Consider the following 23611-nt stretch of genomic DNA (forward strand, 5'->3'; position numbering starts at 1 on the left):
AAGGAAGGAAGGAAGGAAGGAAGGAAGGAAGGAAGAAAGGAAGGAAGGAAGGAAGGAAGGAAGGAAGGAAGGAAGGAAGGAAGGAAGGAAGGAAGGAAGGAAGGAAGGAAGGAAGGAAGGAAGGAAGGAAGGAAGGAAGGAAGGAAGGAAGGAAGGAACAAAATGAAGCATTGATTGTAGGAGGGTGTACTGAACACGTTGCTCGATTACAGCCTGTCCTCTTTCGTGGTGACGGTGAACTGGACTGCTTTTCGCCGCGAAAAGAATCCCTAGAATCATCTGTCCGACGATGTCTCGTGTTTACAGTTCATTCACGATGCAAACATCCGAGATATGAGAGCATAGTGTGAATGTCGAAAAGTGTCACGGTATGACTGCGGCCCAGTTAGTAACATATAAGAGACATGAAGAACCGCAACAGCTCAGGACTACTGAAGGAGACGCAGCAGTGCGGTATTTTTGCGCCCCTGTCGTTATGGCTCCTTTTTCTCTCATGCATTCTTGAGGTTATTCAGATTGAAAACTATTATTGTTCTGATCTCTGGAGCGAGGCAGCCAAACGCGTGACACTTCTTCCTCGGTGCTTTATGCATGAAAATCGCTTATGTAGTGTGCAGGGTTCCCGAGCTCGCAATAATTTCTCTAATGAAATGAATGCAGCAGATTTTCAGACAATTTTTACTTATCGCTTCGTACCTCGTTCAGTGCTTGTGCTTGCTTTCACATTCGTAAACGCGCAGCAGATACGTTCCACATTGCTTCAGGTCACGCTGTAATAGTGGGAACTACGAGAAATTTGTACACTTGCGAAGTTTTCAATATGTAAATTTAAAAGCTCTATATATTTTGCTGTTGTTATTGCACTTAACCTCTCGCCAGGTTCTTATTCAATACTTTTTGGTCCTTATTTAAGGAATTTCTTTCGTGTATGATAACCTTGGTTGCTTGTGTGCCAGAAACCCCGGCGCAGCAGAACGCTTAATCGGTAGCAATCCTTGAGGTGCACTTGCCATAATTGCGTGGAACTTTCTTCTTTCCTTTAGTACAATATAAGTTCTGGATAAATCACTGTGCGAGGCGTTAAGTGATTTTATGACCACTCTTGCTGGGGTGTTTTTTTTTGGAAATGATGGCCACCGCTTCAACAATTTTTATTTGCAAGAAAAAGCCAAGCGTGACATCGAGGTTACACCATACCGTCGAGTCAGTACTGCACCGAAATGATAGGAAATTTATTCGAACAAAAGTTCCTGCTGCGCAGAAGCACCATGATTTTGGAGACCCACTTGAAACACCTACGTGGAGACAAAAGGCTGTAGACAAGTCTCTGTGTCCTGCGTCATACTCGGACCTCCTGCTGCGGCATTTGTTTATTTTTTTCATTCGCAATGTCCCCCAGGTATCCTAAAATCGTGTCGTCCAACCTGCTGCCAGCACTCAGTTGCAAAGCCGTGGAATGCAGCATTCGTTTATCGCAGAAGCGCAACCACGGCGCCTCTTCAAGCGGGATGCTCGCAGCCGCATTGACGATCAGCGCTGTTTCGCAACCCTCGCAGTTACCAAGCAGGCAGTGGAGAGGGAACTGACTTCCGACTTCCGGAATTGGCTAACTGCGAAGGCCTGCCATAGAGAAACACTCTTACGTCAGTAGGTTTCTCGATGGGTCTGCGACCGGCGGTTGCTTAGGACTCGGCAAGGTCGCGCTTTTCGTGCCTCTTCCTCATTGCGTCCAAAGCAGGCCGACGAGTCGCCTCGACTGGACACACAATGCCGGACCTGAAAGGAAAAGTGGCCATCATCACCGGTGCGTATCGTCATAACACCGGGCCTCCTGTTCGCGTCTGGTGGAAGCATTTTCTCGATTTTCGGACGTCGTTCAGCTTAAGCACAGAGGACGGCTTACTGCCGAGGTTCTACTACTGAAGTTTCTTTCTAGCAAGGACGGTTGCATAGATATTGTTGTCGGGCAAATTAGTTCATGCAATAGTTCAGCATTTTACTGCGTTAAGTCGCGTTCACCGGATCGCAGCTTGAAGTTGCTAAAGTGTACTTGTGTTTACGGTTTTCTTTATAGTTTAGGCGTTCCATTAAAACGAAGAGAAAAGACTGGAGCACCTGTCATGACTTATTTGTTCCTTTGGTTTATCCTCGCGTTATCTGTACTGCGATTTTCTGCACCATGAATCGCGACCAACTGGCTCAAACCACACTATTATTGTACTCAGAAAGGAACCGCTTTGAGCTCTTACTGGTTCTTACTCACAGTGTAAGTGGTTCATGGCTGGTCTTTTTGAATTATTTATGCCTGTAATTAAGGTAATACGCACATCGGGCATAAATGCGAGCCCACTGCTTTTTATCTAGGTGGGTAGTTATTTATCCAAATGATTCCTCGTGCCTTCAGCAAGGCCCCCTTTTTTTACTTAGAATGTGGAACCTGGCGCAACAGTAATACTGTTGCCATATCGTTTCATAAAGCGTCGGTCTTCCACGTCGGCAGGGGGCCTGTGATAGGGCACGTTTCCGCCTGAGGACACATGGGCGTCGGTGCTTGGGACACTACCGCCAGAGGATTAAGGAATGGCCCGTGCTAGCACGGCCGTGGTAACATACTGGTCTGGAGCTCTATGCTATTCGGTGCTAGCTTTGGCTTTGACCTTGGCTAGCTTTGAAAGCTTTGGATGGCAAGCGCAGTAGGGGTGGCAGAAACTTAAGTGGGCGGTGGCGATAAAGAGGTTTTTGGGGATAGGGTGGCCGCAGCTGGCAGACGGGAGAGAGACATGGGAGACGCTTTTGCCCTGCAGTGGGCGTAGTCAGGCTGTTGCTGTTGCTGCTGATGATGATGACGATGATGATGATGAAAGCTGTGATCACAGGGCCACGTTCAAGGTGAAGGCGTATTTTGGAGTAAGAGATCAATTACGGGCACGGAGAGTGTAAACAGCGTTTATAAATATTTCCCTTGTATGAGACATCGTCCCCTGTGTGCATGCTTAAGTGAACGACGTGTTTGTGAAAGGGTGAAAAATTCCGCCTTTGAGTAAAAACGTTGCTAAGGTCTGAACTCAATTGTCGTGAATGGCCTATCTGGCTGCACCCTGGACGACGAGGCAGAATATCGGTGCACCTATCCACTGCCAGAAGTGAGTTCGTGTAAACGCGGCGGCCCAGCTATTGGACCGATCCGCTGGAGTCGCTTTATTACGGCCAAGAGTCCTGTTGTGCTTTGGTGGTGATCTGTGAACAGTTTGATGCGCGTACGGGTCCACATTGCGGATTGAAATGCAGCAACTGGAAGTAAAAAAATCAAAATATCCTGAACTGCATTTACCAACACTGCCGCGATTTCAAACACGAGCTGAGCAAAGCGCATTCAAAGCCAAGTACATGTGCTGGGCCGCGATGGCATACTATGTGGCTCAAGGAATTTTTCCCTGTTCGTGACTGGCTGGAGCAGCGCCACGCACCACACGTTCGTTCTTCCTTATTGGCACAGAGAAAGCGAGGACATGACGTCGCTTCAGCCAATGACAAAAGGCGGGACACTAAAAAAAAAAGAAAAGAGGGAAAGAAACTAAACCCATATTGGGCTTGTATTTAAACAAGGCTTTCGATAACGTCACCCACGATGCTATCTTAACGAATCTCTCGGATATTGACCCAGGAAAAAGTACTTTCAATTGCATTAAGTGGTTTTTGAATAACAGAACGGCACAGCTAGCAGCGGGAGAGATCAATTCACATCCTATGTCACTAAGAGGTAAAGGAACGCGGCTGTCGCCCTTGCCATCATTAACGCCAACGCTGATACTATACAGAGCCACTCTAAATTCGCCATACGCAATTATGCGAGAGGCAGCATCTGTCGGACAGCAGTGAATGCATTGGGTCAAACAAGAAACTTAGATTAAGTACTGAGTTTATATGATTCCCGGCTCACTCGGGAACCCTGCTAACGAAGCGGCGCACATCAAAGCTCGAGTATTCGTCAGCCGAGCAAGGGACGCGGTAGTTACAGAGAGTTTCTGGAAGGACGCCACAGCATCGCATCACGACACTGGTAATAATTTTAGTCTGGAAAAGAGGATCTTCCCTCCTCCAGACAAAACCTTAGATAAGGAGCAGGAGACCACCTGGAGGCGACTCAAGACGCGATATTTAACAACTTCTTACTTACTATCGAAATTTTATCCAAGTGATTATGACCCGGAATGTACACTATGTGGCGAAATAGCAACTTACGATCACATATTGATGGAACTGTAAAGAGGAACCGTCACAGGAATCTCTAATACAAGTGCCTACTCTCGAGCAATGGGAGGCTATGTTGGTCAGCTCTGACCTGGGCGTTCAAACCCGGACCATTGAAAGGGCTACTCAGGTCACAGTCAGCCGTGGGCTGATAGCCACTTAGCACGGATCATCTTCAATGCGTTTTCTGACAAATATATGTTTTGCAATCCAAACACCGTATACAGAGCAATGGACGATGCAATGCAAGCAATGGAAAGAGGCTTAGTGTCGTGAAAAGCTTTTTCTTGGTTACTTTCACGGCCTATGTTTCTGTATAATGACTATGATCAAAGTAATATTGTTGCCGTCCTTGTCAGAAGCTCTCGAAAGGGCGGGAGTACGATGCGAGCTCGTTTTACGAGCGGGGAGGGGGGGACGGCAAAAAAAAGCACATACACGTGCATTACTGCACTAGTGTCATGTCCGTTATCCGAACGGAGGGAACGAAGAAGCGCAGGCGGCAGCTTGCCCTGCACTACCATTATCAGCATTTCTATCTCTCCTCTAGAACCGACGCTGGCTGCTTGAAGTATAACATTCTTCCATGAGCTTCCATCTGCGCCTGTTTGTTTCCTCCGCCCGGGTACAGGACATCCCAGAAGGGCTACCAGGATGGCATACAACAAAGAGTTAAAACCTCTTTTAATCGCTTGATAAATAGCGCTCGTAACAGTGCGATAAAAACACATAAGAAAACCTTTGAGCGAAGGGGGAACACTAATTTACCGCTGTGTTTGAGAAATGTCATATTTTTTCAAACTGCTGAATGTTCGAAAATCAGCCTGAGGATATTTCAATCACGCTTTGGAACCTGAACCTGAATTGCAATGTCCTAGAAGTGTGCAAAAAACCGACAACACAGTTTGCATTGCAGGTTGAAGGGGCCCATTATATCGGCTCGGGTCTACGTTTTGCGCGTCCTGCCGTAGGTGACAGAAGTATAGCTTCACTTGTTCACGGTAGTGTTTTCGTAAAACTTAAAGCGGCGCTTGTTTGTTCGTAGTTGTTAACACTGTCTTTGCAGCGCAACAGGACGACACAGAGAGAGGATGCAATGGACAACAGGCGTCCGGTAGCAGCCGGCAGTTTTGCCTTGCTCCGATAACTACTGTCGCGGCCTTCTGCTAATGCGGAAGATGCGCGAGATGTCACGCAAAAGCACCTTATCATTGCGGCTCACTGTCGCAGACGACGTGGTCAAGCTGCTTAACTCGTCTTCGTCCTGGTCGCAAAAGAAGGTTCCAGCGCAAGACGTCTACTCGTTTCTCGCGAAAGAATGCGTCATCTGCTTCGCTCCAGAGAAAATCATTTGTGCTCGACGAGGTTTCGTATTTCGTGTGGAGTGATTTACAACAGTACACAACTGGCGAATGCCCCAGCGACTCGCCCAGATTGCCGTTCACGGCCGATGCGCCACGGCGACCAAGTGACGCAACAAGCAGGCACGCGCAGGAGACCGTTTCGCGACCTTCACGCGACGGCCAGTGCTCAGTACAACCACGAGGCGTGTTGCCGTGGTGTCCCGCAGCCCCATTCACTGCGCACTTCCACTACGCCGTGCTTTTTTTGTTGGGAAACCGTGCACGGTAACGTTTCTAAGTTAATGGCTTTTGAGGAACGGAAATGGCGCAGTAACGGTCTCACATATCTCGGTGGACACCTCAACGGTACCGTAAGGGAAGGGATGAAGGTGGGAGTGAAGGAAACAGACGCCGTATTGGAGGGCTCCGGAATAATTTCGGCCACCTGAGGATATTCAACGTGCACTGATATCGCAAAGGTTCTAAACGGCGAAGAAATTGGACGCCAGGGCTCAGTGGGCTACAGCTCATCAGGAGCGCGCTTTCTGACACTTGCCATTGCAAGAGTAGCGTTCACAGATTGGCATCTTCAGGCGAATCCAGACTGTGTCCTTGACCAGTCCTCTTTCTCTCGTTATCGGGCTCTTAAATTCTGACTCCGACGACGCAGAGGGACAGGTTTTCCGAGCCCTTGCTGCCACACAACGTTATTTTGTGAACTCTGGAGATTTGCTTTACCTGTTATCAAAATACGGCTGCATGCTTAGATGGTACATTTTGCAAGAACTAAGAGCTATACCGGTTGTGCGATCAGTCCGAAACCGTTGCTCACTGCTTTGCTATTGCGATTCATCTTCTTCTGGGACGCCCTCTTGCGAGCAGCTCAAGGCGTCCCGTTATGTTCCGCTTGCGGCGTGACAACGAGGTAAAGGGGTCTCGCGATCGTCGCTGTGAACGAGATACTGCGTCCTTGACCAGTCCTTGCGCGGCAAGTTTTTCACTTTCGACATTACGCCTTCCTGGAGGCCCGGATTTATGGCGTTTGGCCAGTGTCGCAGCTTGCACGAATTTTTTTTTTGTCGCAACCCTTACCAAGGCATACCTACTCTCACGTAAGAAGAATGTGTTTTCGCTCCAATCGGGAGAAAACACTTCCAGTTACTTTTGAATATACTGCCAGAAGCTAGGAAAAATATATCCCAAGGCACTTCAGTACGCATGTGTTATAGCCCGCTTTTCTCGAGTTGTGCTCTTGGGAATCGAACCTCTGGATCGGCGCGCGCGGGTCAACGGAGGACGATGTCGTTGCTTTGGAATCCCTCCTTCTTTGATCAACTAGCACGACTGTGTGGTGTGTGTGTGTGTGTGTGTGTGTGTGTGTGTGTGTGTGTGTGTGTGTGTGTGTGTGTGTGTGTGTGTGTGTGTGTGTGTGTGTGTGTGTGTGTGTGTGTGCGTGTGTGTGCGGGGGGGGGGTCAAAGGTACACTGGGGCAAAGCCCCTGCAGCGGTACCCGCAGTGAAATTCCGTCTGTCTCCACAATTCGCGACGTGGATGCCTCGCTGCGTGCACCTGGCGACTGTCTACTGCAGGAAGTACGTGAGTCCGCCAGCAGCTACGCTACGCGTTCGCTGCCAGCCAACCAGGAAAAGTGTTCCTTTCGTTGCGCGGCGTTTCCAGGAGCGATTGTTTGTTGTCCCTTAATAATAGATGCGCACGCGAGTGCGCGCGCAACTGGGGACGGAAAAAGCAAGGCGCAGCGATTCACCGGAGCGTGCACATTGTTCGGGACTGTTCGCGGGGCGGAGAAATGCAAACTCGTGCGAAGTTATCTCGCAGAGATGCGCATAAGCGAAAAAAAAAGTTTCTCTTCAAGAAGACACAGAGTGCTTCGCGGATAACAAGAACAAATGCGGCGTGCAGTTATCGAATGTCCCGCTAGCTTATCTTGTGAAGAGCGCAGTCAAAAAACTCCGCAACAAACACCGCACTTTGCGGTTCGTTGATCATGATTGCTTCTTTCTCCTCGTGTACGATTCCTTTTTACCCAGTGTATACTCATACGCTTAAAGTCGCGATGAAAAAAAGATAAGCACTGTGACGTGCCACAGGAGTGGCAGATAGCAATGTTCGGCGCTGCGTTTACGAACATGCAGATAACTAAAGTGCCTGGCGTGTTCGCGAACCACGGCGCTGCGCCAGCCGCAAGTTGGGATTTTCTTTGCTCCGGTGACGTCATTGTGGTAACCTTTTTTTCGTTGCGACTGTACGCTCAGCGACCGATTGGCGAAAGATATTAATACGGAACTACTGAACGTCTTTTCAGCAAAAGCGCCTGTGTATATGAATCACAAAGCAGAATTCGCCCACCAAGGGGAAAAAATGGAGACCACTGCAGTCTGCTGCATTGGACAAATGCGATAACATTTGCGTTTGAACGTCAACTTATTTTCCCAAGACACCGGTGTCACGTGACATTTATCACGTGACCCTTAATTGGAGGACGTCAGCAACTTTTTTTTGCAAGTCAGCGTTTCTAACATCAGTACACATCTCGAACGCTCTTTACCGTCCTGCACGCCACAACGCGTTGACTTCGTGCCCCTCTAACACGCCTGAACCAACGACCTTTCATGACGTGGCGTAACAGAAGATTGAGTGCTCATTTGCCTATTCAGTTTGCGCCCATCGGTCGTAGGAATGAGAGGCCTTTGTGGGGTTTTCTTAAAGTCGCGTACACATTCCATTTACTCACTGTACAGTTTTCCTTGGAATTCCTGTACAGTGTATCCAGAAGACAGATTACAAGTTCTTATTGAAACGTTCTTTCCTGTACCGATGTACCGGCAGCCTTACCTCTTCTTTTCAGACAACAGTGTATTTAAACGGGTGAAACGGATGTGTGTTAAACCGGTTCCAAAAACTTTCTTTTTTAAATTTCACACCTCAACCTTAACTGTCAAAACGCAGCTTCGGGAAAAAGGGACTTTTGTGCCATGCATCTAAGAACGGTGGCTTGTGTCAGTAGCTAGATACTATTGATCACTGCCTTTTGTTTTGTTGTGATGGCGAGTTTTTTGGGACCTTCTGCAACGGACTCCCAAAAAGGTCTCTAAGATTACGCCCTACACTGTAAGATTTTTGCCTACAGTGGAAGGTTCTAAGGTTCCATCTGATCTTTTAGTGCTTATGGGACTGTTTACCCTGTGGAAGAGCCGCATGACAGATCGTCACGCAGAGTCGCCATGTTCATCGAAGTCTCTGTTCAAAGAGCAGTGTGCTATGGTGGGGGGGGAGGGTTATATGTTGCGCAGGACCGACCTCCGGCCTGGGCGCCTTTACTCGATGCATGCGTGTGTCTCCAGGAATTTTGACGTGCAGGCAAAGCGTGAGCAGGATGCTGGTGTGATTTTGTATGACGGGTTTCGGGATGCGACCTCGTTAGGTCGGGCTTGAAGCCTGTCAGGCTTCCATGTACTTCCATGTAATAAAAATAAAAAAAGACCCTTCTTGGCGTGCGCGTTGCGTGCCCGCCTGGCACACAAAGGGCGTGGGTGCGAACCGCTACGGCGGCGCATTTCTTTTCATGCGCTCTGCCAACAGGTTTGTCCACGTCACTCATGTGACAATAAATGCTTTCGCATTAAAAACTTGGTTGGTACTTGACGCAGCCTTTTGACGTATGCTGGCTGAAGTGGTCTGGGGAATTAAAGCAATAAAGCGGTGGTTGTATCGCAGTTTTTTAATCCTTCACGCTACATATGCTGAAGTTTGACGTTACAGCTAACGCTCGGCTATTGGAACCGAAAGGAAAATAGCATGATAGGAGAAATTCAGTAACAAGTTACTGTTGGCGGCGAATATTACGCAGTAATCTATTTATGCTTAGGTCTTTGTATCATATCAGATGAAAGCACGCAAGCTATCTCTGTAGGCTTCCTTACCACGTGCTTATCCCTCGCCCTCTGTCTTCACTAACCCCTTTCCACCTTCGGTTATAAGTATCAGCGCTGAATAAACAAGCACGTTCTTTGTTATCCAGACACACTGGCTGTCCATTCCTGTCGTCCCGCTCGAGGACGATACAGTCTTACGCTCTGTTTTACAAAGAAAACATTCAGTTTCGTGTCTATGCTCGTTTGAGCACGAAACAAACAAGAGGTGAAGCTAAAAGTTTTCTGTCTTCACCTCTCCCTCTTTTGCCCTTCAGAACAGTTTTCTTTCTTATCAGGTGCTCAGACAGAAGAGGAATTTGTTGGCTTTAAATAAAGAGTACAAAGTTATGCTTGAGGGCATTACCATGAACTTTTATGATTGCAAGGTTAGTACCGATAATAGAAGAAAATGGAGTCAAGAGGCTAATGCATGATTAATGGGGAAACCTTGACGTGCGACGTGGCAGAATGAGGAAACCCGACGAAGTCGCGGTCGATAGGACTGAGGTAAGGGCACAAATAAGTATTAGTAACATTTTGGAACGCAGTTTATCCTATTTAAGAAAAAAAGACGAGACGTGTAGTACTTGCACATGAGTTGCCACTTTTACTTCGAAATCTTTAATAGCAGGTGGCTTTCAGCACGTCAGAACGTATCCATATACGCTGCTCACGTTCTGAAAGGAATTTGAGATTTTTGAAAGCGCATGTTGGAATGTTTACGCTACAGTTCCTTCACTGGAGGTTTTTTCTTGTGCCAATCATAGTAGTGAATGCGTTGTGTGCGTTTAAGTTAATCAGGACACATTGACATACGAATGACAATACGTACCCTTCGCCTTGACAGGTGCTTCGTCGGGCATCGGCGAAGGTACTGCCTTGCACTTCGCCTCCCTTGGCTGCTGGCTTGCTCTGACTGCCAGGAACAAGACAGCCCTGGACAGTGTGGCCCAGGCCTGCTGCGCAAAGGGACTGCCATGTGGGAAGGTACTCATTTATTAATCTGCCACTGTTCTCACCTAGTTATTTGCAGGTCTGGAAAGTTAAGTCCTGTGGGAGCTTTTGAAGCCTGACGTAAAGTCCAAGTATTTGTTGATATTTTACACATCCTCATGGCGAATGTGATTAACGGGTTGTTACGAAAGGGAGCCGGCTTCGAGAAGAGGGCTGCGTTTTTTCCCAAGCAGACTTGGCGTGGATTTCTTCTAGTTTTCCGGTCAACCTGTTGCCCCAATAATCCAGGTTAACCTCCTTATGTTTCTCGTGTAAAAAAGCCACAGGGCTGCATTCAGTGCGGAATAAGTACTATGCTTGTCCCAAGGGTCACAGCAACAGCGCCGGCCGAAGGCCAAAATCACCGATAGTGGTAAGAGGCAGCGCCACCGGTTTATGCTTTCGTATTTGCACGGGGCCACCGCTTCTTTCCGTCGTCGCTTGAATTATTTCAGGTTAGCTCGTCAATGACCGCACTCTTTCCGTTTTCTGGGCGGCGCCAGCATTGGACAACGCACAGTCAGCGTCACACTTAGAACATGGCAATGCGTGACCGCCACGCTTCGCGAAGTGCTGCCGCGGAGAGCTGGCGAGGATGGGCGGGAGCGCCTCGCGAAGCTCTGCGGCCACACGTTGCCATGTTCCCTCCAAGTATGTTACATACTTTCACACATTTTAAAAGCAAAACTGTCACGTGAAATGTGCGTTGCTGATTTTTAATTTTAGCGTGTGTGTGGGGTATTTGTCTCAGAAAAGATTGGCTCTTGGTTCTGCAAGGACCTGTAACCAATTTTTATTCTTGATCACGAATAGCTCCCTGGAGGTAAAGGGCGTACGTTCAAGGAGTAGAAACTGGTGAAGCATCTCAGGAAACCAAACTACGCCATGGGATATGATGGAGGGGGTTTTGCACTTGGCCTGGTTTTCGCCTCCGTCCTGTCCCGTAGCGAAATTTCATGCCTTGAAACGACTTGGAGACTGCAGAGCACTGTTCAAAGCACTCGGCCTTGAAAGATCCTTCCTTAAACAGTATGGAACCCTACAAAAAAAATTTGGCATATCTAAACTTTGCAGTTTTCCTCAGCACGAATTTCGCCCTGCATTTGTCGTCGACCTGCGCTCCGAGTAGCATCGATCCATCAACCAAAGCCGTGGGCAGTGCAGTCGGCCACCCGATTGTCACAGTATTGAACGTGGTGGTGACAATGCCGGGCACAACGTACGAGCGGCCGAGACGGACTGTTAATCTAGCTGACTTGCGCCCACAAAGAGCTGAACAGCTCGGTGGCGGTGATAGCAGCAAGTGTGCTCGGCTGCCGTCGAGGAGCGGAACCACCACCGGTCTCGGCCGCGCTCAATTTAAAGCTGATGAACGTTCGAGACAAGGCACGGCAATCAACTTCTGGTCTCGAATAATTCAGAAACTTTTGCACAGCTACAAACATTCCAGATAACTCTCGTCGCATTTCTCGTAACAAACAAAGTGATTAAGCCGTGTGCGTTTATGAATTTTAGCACATACAAACTGTAGGACTGGCCTTCGACTCCTGAATCTTCAGAGGCTGGCGCATAAAGAAGAAGACAATGAGAAGCGCCGAACGCTCCGACCCTCGTGCGTGCTCTGGACTGACCGCTGCCTCTAGTCTGTACCTGGACTGTACCGCTGGCTGTTCGTGACGCAGCGCCTTGCAAGACGTTCCTTATTACAAAACAAACATCACAAAGCTTTGGGGCAGTGTATCCTGAGAGGCGAAATAGGCCACAGCGCGAGCTCACTCTGTCACCACTTCCTCGGGTACAGTTTTACGCCATGGAGGCGTTGTAGAAGAGCGTTAGAAAGGAAGGACACCGGGTTACTGCGCTCTTCGAAGCACCCGGCAATTTGGCAGAGATGGCCACCACGGTGCAGTCTATCTTCACACAGTTACAACCGCGCAAAAGACGACTGCCAGCCTCTGTATGACAAAAGCAGAATTGTTGATAGACACAAAGATCAGCTGACTAGAGAACTTATCGAAGCGTCTGAGATCTTGAAGATGGGTCAGAGGTGCGTAAGCACCCCTTCTGTCGCTATCTTGCAGAAAGAACATGAATATTTGCACACGTGTTAGCCTTGTGTTATCATATGCGTGCCTGGTTGGAGGGATATCTGTCACGGTTCTGTGTGTGTTTTTTTTTCTGTTTTTTTTTCTGTTTTTCTGTTTTTTCAGTGTCCCTAGCGCCTTTATAAGCATGGCTCACTGAATAAAACATTCTGTTGTTAGTCAGCGCTGTGTATCGTCCTTTCTTGTCCTCTGGCCTTGTGCCGTTGCGCTGTTTCACTGGAAAACAGAACGCGGTGCTGTGTTGCATTGCTCTTTCTCCATTGTCCGTCGTCTTTCGCGCTGTTGTAACCCTGTCAACTAGCAATAAACTTCCTCAACTTTCCCTCCTTAAGTGGTCTATTTGCTGAATGCGCCAACGACTTGCTAAGCTGAAGGGACGGTTCGAGCCTCTACGGCCTGCGTGAAACGCGAAGTGACGTAGAAATTTATGCTCAGAAAACAGAAGGCCGCCCCCTGAAAATACAGCGTGTATGCTGCTTACCTTTCGTACTTGTGATAATTACCATTGTTCTGAGGACCTGCATACCTGCAGACAGTGGGACAAATTAAGTATACTCGATGGTGAAGGCTTCGATTACATAAGGTGAAATTATGTATTTTTTATTCATCCTCAGGTACTCGTAGTTCCCGGCGACGTGTCGGTGGAAGAGGACGTTGCAGCTGTAGTGGACAAGACGGCGAAGCACTTTGGAAAAATTGACATCCTCGTGAGTGAAGCCTTTAACTCTGTTACTATTATTTTAATCGTTTTTGTCTTTCCTAGCAAACGTAGTAAATAATATATCTTAAAACAGTGATAACAATGCACATGAAGGAGGGGGAGGGGGAGTTTTAGTTGGTCATTCCTAATATTGGAGCAAAAAAATGCAGCTTTAAGACATCACACAAGATTAATTCCTGTGCAAGGGTAGCGTCCATCCGTTCTCCCCTTTTCTACGTAGTGTTCTAAAATACTTTAGTGCTTTTAAAACAGCGAAATGGGCACCACTAGGCGTGAAGACTGATTTTTAGAAAATTTCATCCTGTGCTTCGGGCGCGGACACCTGCTACCAAAAAAAATTTAGTTGCGTATATCCTTCTCAGGGAGCCTGTATCTTTAAAGTGAGAAGCATGTTACAACTTCGCGACCAACGTGGGTATTTTGCGGAATTGTGCCCACAGCAATAAAACGTTAACAGTAGGGCGAGTCAGTAACGATCGATCATGAAAAACAGCGTGTTTTCTTTTAAAAAAAAATTAATTGACCTGATTTTTACCTACATTAGCTGTTTTTTGCGCAAAAAGTTTTGTTTGAAGATAGAAAGCGGTATTTTAAAAGCGTTGACCCTAACTCAGCGACCGATATGTTTCACCAATATTTGAGAGGAGTTGCGACTTTTCTGGCGCTCATTCCTCTGTTCGCCCTTTCATATCACCGCTCATGGTGGGACACAGGAGCCTCTTTTATATTTTCTCTAACAAGACCATCGGCTACGTGCAAAACGACGCTCTGAAAATAAAAACCAGCGTACTGCAGACTTCTTATTTCCAAACTGAAGCTATTAACCGGTTGCGTACAACCAGAACTTCTACAGTGCATTTATAAATTCTGACACAGATATACTGAGTTTTGTTAATGCGGACTGCACAAAGCTTCAACAGTGTTTGATCACTACTTCAGAAGTGTGTTCTTATCCCAGCACCGAAGTCCAGATAAAACGGTGCACTTCAAATCAAACGTGTCTCTCGTTTGTGCTGGGAAAGCTGGGTCGATTCTCCTGCCTGTCTTTAAGGGCTTCTTTGGGCGCAGTTAGGGATCCTGAGAGGTCCGTTGCAGCGGTGACCCACTAGTAAGTTACGGCAATCAGATGGGTTGTCTACTTTGTTGTTCGAAGCGTTTAGCCCAACATTCGGCTCTGCACACTTCTTGGTCACTCTTCGGGCGGCACATGTGATGTGAAAGCTCTTGATCATAGTGATGATTATGATGATTTTTTATGGGGCAAGGGCATAGCAGCGTCACGGCACAAGGCGCTTCTATTCAAATCAAGGTGGTGTCAAAGACCCATTTTCCAAGCATTTTATACTAAGCAAGCCGAGCGAGGTGAGGAAAAAACTTGTATCCATTGTATCACCGGCGGGTACATAGCGGCATTGCATATTGAACGCCGCACGTAGCGCAGGCGAAGTGGATGCTGAAACGAGTAGGCCACCGCTGCAGTACCGACTCAAAAGCTCTTGAAAACCCTTATACTCTAACTGCGTACTTTGAGGAAACTACTCCTGAAAACTGCAGGGGCTATTGCGCACGTTCTCAAGTGTGCAGAGGATGTGCCTGACCCTGCCATTGGATTCGTGGCTTTGAAAGCAATGGTTGCACTCAGCCGTGCATCATATATCAGTCCTCTATTCTGAAACTATCGCCCACGCTACAAACTCGCACTTGGTAGCTTTCGCGAATGGTGAAAGTGATGCATTTAGAGTGAACAGCTTATAGTTTTCGCCCACAAAGTCACAAAGGGAGAGGGCTTTGGGAAACAAGATGGTTGCAGCAGATGTTGGCAGCTCAGAAGGTTGCGTGTTCAAATCACATCCGGGTCACCACGCTGTAGGTAGACCTAGACCGGGTCCCCTACATGCTAAACGTGGCGCGAAGCGCACGAGGGGAACAGACTGAGTACTAGGTCAACTAATTAGTACCGATTTTTTTTCCCTGGCGCGTGTCGCGAGCAAAAGTGGCGCAGCGCCGACGATGGTGAGAGTGCCACTACATGGTAACAAAATGGTTTGAGTAGCAAGGCCAGTGTTGAAACAGCATGTGTGCGTTTAGAAGTAGGGGAATAAATACCGTAATGTACGCACACGTGCCTCTCAAACCGAGCTTCTGTAAACGCACAGTGGTTGACTTTTCTTCGACGCAAGCAAAAATCCTTGTCAACTGACTTTTACGAGTATGCATAGTGAAGTCGTGTAAGGGAATTTGAAGAACGGGCACCCACAGGGAAGCATGCAGTGCTCCTCTTGTCCCGATTTCCGAAACGCCGCTCATACAGGGAGGGGGATGTCAACGGTTTACCTTTCAGTTGCACATACGCTCCAATAAAGTCTACACAAATACAGCTTACGTGCCCTTGTAACGCGAATACGCTGCTGAAATATCGCGGCCGTGTGAACTTGCTTACTTTGTTCAGGTGAACAACGCTGGAATGAACATGGAAGGAACCACAGAGAGCGCATCCATGCAAGATTTCGACAGGGTGTGGGCAACCAACCTTCGCGGTCCGATTTGCATGATCAAGAACGTTCTGCCCTACCTGCGTAAAAGCAAAGGTAGGCCTCAGCGTCACAGACTCCCAGGTAATCTCGGTATGAGTAAGAGGTGGTAGTCGTGACATCAGCTTGCGGGAACACGATACAGGAAAAAACGATTGGACCAACATCCTTGTGTACGGGGCAGAACACGTCGTGGTATGATTTACAGCACTCGGAAACGCATTGCCTTTTTGTGCCGTCTTTCTGTGCGCATAAAAGAAGTCTGAATAGCTATCAATTTTCTTTCCATACTTCGCTGCGTTTTCTTTTACTTAAGCTGAACCCTTTTCGTTAGTTTCCACGTTTCTACCCCATAGGTGAGTACCGTAAGATACAGTTGTTGTATACTTTTCTCGTGAGGAATATTGGTAAACTGCCTTTCATGATCTCAGAAAACCAGCCAACTGCGCTTCACTCCATTCCTATTCTTCTAGTTATTTCGTTCTCGTGATCCGGAGCTGCGGTCAGTACCTGCCGTAAGTAGGCGCGTTCCTTTAAAACTTCTAGTGCTTCGCTACCAATCGCAAACTGATATTCTCTTCCGAGACTGTGGAACATTACTTGCGTTTTGTGGGCACTAGTTTCTAGACCAATCGTTCTGCTCTGCCTGCCCAATCATCGATCATGCTTTGCAGTTAATTGCATGAGTTACATATGACCGCAGCGGTGACCAAGTGGTTGAGCATCCGCCTCGCATGCGGAAGGTGCGGGGCTCGTTCTTCAGTGCCCCCTGGTACCCACCGGTGATACAATGGGCGCAAGCTTTCCCCTGGTGTGGTGCTCGGCTTATTTAGGGTGAAATGCTTGGGAAATGGTTCTTTGACCCTACCTTTTGTAGACGAAAGTACCTTGTGCCATGGCGCCCTTTGGCCATAGATGCCCTTGCACCATAAAAATTCATAATCATCATCATCATCAACCTGAGTGACATATAGCAAGCCACTCCCTAACCAAGTCAGAAGTCGACGCCATTGCAAGAGCCCGTTATCCTCGAGCGTGCGCACTGCGAGGATCAAACGCCCGGTGTGTGTCCACGAGGGAGGGAGGCGCCCGCAGTCTGCACCACTGACAAAGACTGCTATCGTCGCATGCTCGCCGACTAAAGAGCGAGTCTGGTTCGGCGGCAGTGGTACTACGACTTCCGATTTATTCAGTTACATGCAGAATGTGAGAATGCCTCTCTATTACCCAGATGAGTGCGCGTCCGGGTCATTATAGAAAAGATTTTAAATAATCTGTGGTCGGCACCAGCCAAGCCGGTAATGCAGTATTTGTTGATTACACGTAATGGTTGCTAGTAAGACAGTGTGTTTATTGTCCCTGACAGACATGACGCTAGCCTTTGGACTTGCATTGTACGCACGATGGCGTGTCTAGAGTTGTTCCTGGTTGCGCATATTTGCAGGTAGCATCGTGAACATTTCCAGTGTCGCATCGATGACAGTGGTGAGTACATGCTGCACTCATATTTTCTGGGTGTGAAAATTTCGTGATCCCCAGAGACGCAAGCAGGATATAAGCTCTTCTGCTCATGAGTGTGATCGTAATGACACGTGTAAGTGTGATCTATATAACGTAGTGACAAAAGATATGGAAGGGTTAGAATAGCCGAGTTGAACAACCTGAAAAGCTGAGTTGAACAATCAGGAAGTTCCGAAGAAAACAACTTGCACACTCTATGTTCAATGAAAACAACCCCTATCAAATAGAAGTCAGAATTATTTTCGGCAGTTTCTTTTCCGGCAATGAATTGTGCTGCATGTTTTGTAAATTTGTTCTGACAGTGACTTTTGAGGCACATTCTGAATGGTTTGTGGATGCTGCCCAGTTCCCATTAGTGATGTCGAAGCAAGCGCTGATTGATATCTTAGCAGACAGCGCGACACCTGTTTTCTTTGAGAAGGGAGCTGGACTTAGGGAAAGATCAATGACTAGTGCGCACCGACTGCGCTGAAACAGAGAATACAGTCCATCGAAGCCAGTGCAATTTGAGGATCGTGTTCTAGCTGAGTAGAAAGAGCACTTTTTATTGGTATTTGCTGACTACTCAGAAAGGAGGAGACGAACTGGGAAAGGAGGCTTATGTCTGAGTTTTTTTTCACCTCTGGTCAAATGGGAATCTTTCATTCCAAACTGTCGCTAAGTCATCACCTCGGCTTTTCTAAAGCTGCACTATGAAGAAATTGCAATTGGGCAGGTTGTTTGCAGCTATTATAAAACGGCGCAAAAAAGACAAGGACAACGCATGAAGTATTAGCAGAGAATCGCATCTGCTGATAGAAAGTTAGACAGTACATAGCAGCGCTTGCAACAAAAGCGACAAGCGAACGCAGGGGGCAGAGCAGCAGGTGGTAGCAGCTTAAGGCGTGAACAAGATGGCCGATTGTAAAAAAGGTGTATTTCAAGCGGCTGTATCTAATCTGCGCCTGCTCACGTGAAGCAAATAAGACTATTTGGTTCTGAGCCCCGGTCATCTTCGCAGTCTAGACCCTGCGCTGATTTGAAGACAGGAAATGCGCATAAATGGCTCATTTTGTATGTGGATACCGTCACCACCTCAAAACGCGATGGAAATGTCCACCGAGAAAGGAAGCTGTTATGTGCGTTTTCTATTTTCAAAACCGCCGGAGGGTTTATACTGCTAAAAGACTTGACTCGGAACTAGACAGCTTTGTTTGCCTCGTTGTTTAGCAACAACGTGACTGCATATAATATAGTTTTGATTGTTGTAATATAAATGTAAGTGCACCTAGTGGTTCCAGCTAACGTCGACAATTCACAGGCGTATAGATCGGAATGAAGGGAGCTGGTTGAAGCTTGTCACATAGGTAAGGATGGTTCTGCCTGCCGGAGCACACCGCTGCTTTCTCTGTACAACGGTAAACTGTGTCCTAGGGCTATGTTTAGAGCAGTGGAGATTTTTTAAAACAAAATACAGAGGCGGGTTGGCTTGTCTTCCTTTTATTGCTGTTGATTTTTGCAGTGTCTTTCTGTGGGCAGCAGGGAGAAATGCTGAGCTGGAGTTCTCTCCGCATTGACTTCTGACTGGGCACAGAAAACAGCGTCACATTTTGACATGAAAACAATGACTGATATATGGTACTGTCACTACGGTCCTTTGCAGAAGGAAACGCTCCGGATTTTCCTTTCAGTAAAACAATGTTAGGAATTTTCATCAAGAGAAACTTCATTGGTGTTTCGATTGTGAGCGACTGCAAGCAAGGATGCATATAGGCGATCTTTTTGATATATTCTTGATGTGAACCAGATAGCACCCAGCTTTCTGTTTACCATGCGTGAAAACAGGTCGATCAAATCGCACCGACAAATTTTAGAGCAAAAACCATACTGAGGTTAAATGTTAATAGTAATAAATCGGAAAAGACTGAACGAGAATGAGGTACCGCACAATCGGTGGGTTCAGCTAGCGGGCTCGAAACTTGGAAGCACCCTCGTCTGGCTTCCGTAACACTACGGAGCTCGCTGAACTTGTACCGTAGTTTGTTGAAACTGCCTTTAATTATTTTAATCTGGTTTCGGCTCCATCAAGCCGTGTGGATTTAGATCTTTGAAGTTTTGGTCTTCGAAGGTCGCAGTAGACGAGAGGAGCCACAAAATTAAGACGAGAGTTGCTCTCAAGCGGCAATATAGTTTTGCTAACTATTGGCTACCTACCGGTCATCCCGGCCCATTTTCCGACTGCGGCCAAAATGAGCCGTGCCGGGAGAATCTGGGCTGTGAAAAAAGGTACAACTCTGTTCTCACGTCTCCTTAAGTAGGCTATCGGAGGCGAGTGCCTGAAGAATTTCGGCCCTGTGATTCAATCGGGTGCGGTGCAATAGACATTTCCCTTTTTGCGAAGTAGGCATAAATAACGGTGCCAATAAAACGGCTTATAGCGTGGTAGTGTATATATTTTGTCTTTTATTCTCGCCTTTTCTGTGCGGTTTTTAATAAAATATGAAAATGTAAGGTTATGGTAAACGCGCGTGTTTAAAATCGTTGCACGAACTGATTATACTGACACCCATCTTGGCAAAAATATTTTATCTATAAATGCCTCTCTGATTTGTCCTAACAGGTGACTAACGTGACGCCTTACAGCATATTCAAAGGGGCTCTGGATAACCTCACACGATGTGCGGCATACGGTGGGTGTCCAATTACAACATCTGAAAAAAGACGTTTCCGAGAGAAATTGGCCGCCCTGTTTTGGATGTCTGGGGTGCTCTTGTGACTTGTACGGGAGCAGAGGTGCCACCTCCTCTTGCTGAGCTTTCTCATTCGAACCCTGACGTTTGTTTCCGAAAGCAGCATACAAAATAAAAAGCGATTAGGTGGATTTCTTGATCGCTATTTTGGTGGGCAGCGATTCCAGCGACTAAAACATTTTTCTCTCGTTCTAGAAAATGCCCCACACGGAGTGCGGGTGAATGCCGTCAAGTAAGCGAATTTTCTTCATTGTATTTTCGTTCTTATTGCTGCGCAGTCTACAACGTGTTCTGCTACGTGCGTGATAGACAGGCTGGTTATGCTTAATGGTGCGCATGGTGGCGCTAACGTGAAGAACTTCTACCGCACTTGACAGAAATCAAAGGCGTGCTTGCTAATTTAACGTCCCAAAATACATTTAGTCATAGTATTTAAGATCTGGATAACACAGGCTGCGGCCAATTAGTTTCAAAGACTTGAGACTCTCCCACCTTTATGAAGTGCCAAAAGTTTGGTAAACGCATGGGCGTCGCAACTGTATTCTCGGCGCCTAAGCTGTAGTTCCGTCTCTACAAAAGAGTGAATGCGGAAAACAGATTCTAATAAATGCGCACGGGGGGGGGGGGGGGTAATCTACGTAACTGTTTTGCTCAGTGGCAGGAGGAAGTCGTACGTTTTGCTCTACTGCAGTGTGGCAATATGATTGTTTCAAATAAAGGCGTATTTCGAACGGCGAACTGCGGCAAATGCGTGACCTCGTGAAGTATGAAGTGCAAAGACTGGATCTCCGCACCGTTGTATGAAAAGTGCATTGTGATAAGAAAGAGTCGCGACAATCTCATATGGGAGATAATAGAACCTGATAGGGTAGATAAATTGTAGGGTCACTAGAATTGCCCGCTATCTTTAGTGTTGTTGCCAGGAGCGTTTCTGGAAATAACTGATGGAATTATAGCGACAAAACATACCACTGCAGTTCGATAGCTTATTAAAACAATAGTGCTGACTACCCAGCCAATGAAGATTCACTTTGAGTCAGTCTTGCATTATGACCTCTGTTTTGCTAACATGTACTACTTTTGTGCTGTGCAGCTATAGCTTTCCAGCTCAGTTCGTCCAAGAAGCGCCTTTGCCCCTTTTTTTCTGTCAGTATCGCGCTTGTTCGCGGAAATTTCAGTAAATACGATGCATTAATGTATCGTTCACATTTAAAATACTATTGCCACGAGAAAAAGCTAATGAACTGCTAATTATAATTTTCTTCCTAGCCCCGCTGTTATCAAGACTGGCCTAGCCAAACAGCCTGGAATGAACATGGAGCAACACCTGGAGGTTTGTGCGGAAATTGCTGATTCACGGGTTCGAAGCGCAAAATTAGAAACGCCTGCATGAAATGCGAAAAGAATCATTCTGTAATTTGGACGCCTTTAAAAAAACGTTTAAGCATCCAATCCATTTGTTTGTTTTAGCAATGATAGCGACTTTTCCTTCTTTAACCTGACAAGGCACCGACTGCTCTTCCTCATGGCTTGGTTGAGGGCTTCTTTCTGAAACTGCTGGCCAACTTGAATAACCACACTTATATAAAGAGACGTCTTGGCTGCTTCCGTTTTGCAAAGCAAAATTAATAACCTCTGAGAAACTATCGGCTCTATTCTGTTCTGTGCGAATTTTTTCACGGGCATGGAGTGCAAATATCATTTCAGTCCGCAGGAGACGCAGAACACTCCCTGCTGCGATATGGCAGTGGCAGTGCTGATGCTTTTATTGAAATGACACGAAATATTCATCACAACAAAAATTGTTGCGTATTCATTTAGCGCTAACCTGGTAATGCTTACACGACACCGATGGTATTACGCTTTCCGAAGTTGTGACATTTTACGATTTAGCTTACATGCAGCATAGGAAATAGGGAGGGGCCTTCTCTTTCAAGTTTTGGTTCTTCCGGAATTTTTGATTGGGTGGCGGGGGGGAGGGGATTTAAATCGGTGATACAGAATATAAGCGCAAATTCTGGTGCTCGTCGAAATATCCAGCATCACTTTTCCATAATTCAGGTTCTTGTTTTTTCTAGTAACCTATATTTAGCATTAGTGGTCGTGTTTGTGCAGGAAGTTATGTGCTCTGTTGTTTCTCATTTTTAATAAACAATAATGAAATACTTTTTTGCAGAAAGAAATCGATTTATCGAATTTGTTTTTGTTCTAGTTTAATTTATTATAATGATTTATTTCTGTATATTACCGGAACTAGCGCAATACATTGTGCCGGTCTTCCCTTTGTCCTACCTGTCTTAGCTCGTACACTGCGAAAACATTGATTCATTGTCACAGCGACTATTAAACGCTTAGGAGACTTGTAGCCGGATGTCGTTAGTGTGGGTAGCGCCTTACATAATTATGCGAATAATGAAGGCTCAATTACCCTGTGTTTGTCTCTTGTTTCGGTACTGTGCTTTTCGATTTTTCTTCTAAAATAAAGCCTCGTAGTGAAAGTAAGCGCTAAAAGTGCTTGCACATCATCAGATAACTGAAAACATCCGTCTGGAATAAGTGCGAGATATCCGATAGTTTTCGTGCGGTGTCACCAGCTATTTGTGTTGGAGATCTCTAGCACACTATTTTCAGAGGGAAGTCAGGTTTAACGTGATTTTTAAGTAATTTGTTCTGAGTGCAAGAACCGACTGAAAACGAAGGGCTTTATAAAATATAGCTGGAAACAACCACACGGAAATGCTTGAAAGTTGCTTTCAGGTAGCATATAAAAATTAGGGTATAAAAATTGGAGCTCTTTGGAATTTTGCTACGAGAAAGCATTGTGTTAAAAGGAAATTGGTGCAGCTCCAGCATGGTGCTTGTGGCAAGCTTACTCTGCTGTGGCATGATCCCCCGAAAACAGTATCTAAGGGGTATTTCCGTGAGCTGTGCGATGTTAGTGCACGTTAAAGATCCCCAGGTGGTCCAAATTATTCCGGAGACCTCCGCTACGACACCTCTTTATTCCTTTCTTCTTTCACTCCCTCTTTTATCTCTTCCCTTACGACGCGGTTCATGTGTCCGCCGAGATGTGAGACATATACTGCGCCAATTCCTTTCCCCAAAAACCAATTTTCCATTTTCGAAGCATTTATAATATATAGGTAATCAATGGCTGAGTCAGCTGCGTTACAAAGTGTTTCATTTCTTCTGTCCCGTGTGGCTGAACGCACCCGTGAAGACCCTGGAGAAGTACACCGCCGGCGCTCACGCCATGGGTCGAGTGGGGACTCCGGAGGAAGTGGCCCGTTGCATCGCATTCCTGGCCTCAGATGACGCCTCATTCGTGACGGGCATCACGATGCCTGTGGACGGGGGCTTGCTGCTCGTGTCCAGTCTCTCCGCCAATTGGGAGAAGATGCAGAAGGCAGCCTGAGAAGGAGATGCCAGAGATGGCTGTGCCGGTTTTACCACCGCATCAGCCAATAATAAGTTAGACGGCGAAA

At 46.8% G+C, this 23611-nt stretch overlaps 1 protein-coding gene across 1 annotated transcript; it reads left to right on the top strand.

The window, feature by feature from the left end:
* Nucleotides 1-1553: 1553 nt before the first annotated feature.
* Nucleotides 1554-23611, top strand: LOC144119275 (meso-2,3-butanediol dehydrogenase-like). The gene is made up of 9 exons (XM_077651943.1): nucleotides 1554-1804; nucleotides 10374-10513; nucleotides 13239-13331; nucleotides 15795-15933; nucleotides 17321-17361; nucleotides 19997-20066; nucleotides 20322-20358; nucleotides 21396-21459; nucleotides 23347-23611. Exons 1-9 carry the CDS (start codon nucleotides 1768-1770, stop codon nucleotides 23539-23541), a joined length of 816 nt encoding a protein of 271 aa, XP_077508069.1. The 5' UTR covers nucleotides 1554-1767; the 3' UTR covers nucleotides 23542-23611.

This window comes from Amblyomma americanum, chromosome 2 (assembly GCF_052857255.1).
Source record: "Amblyomma americanum isolate KBUSLIRL-KWMA chromosome 2, ASM5285725v1, whole genome shotgun sequence".
Classification (NCBI taxonomy): Eukaryota; Metazoa; Arthropoda; class Arachnida; order Ixodida; family Ixodidae; genus Amblyomma; species Amblyomma americanum.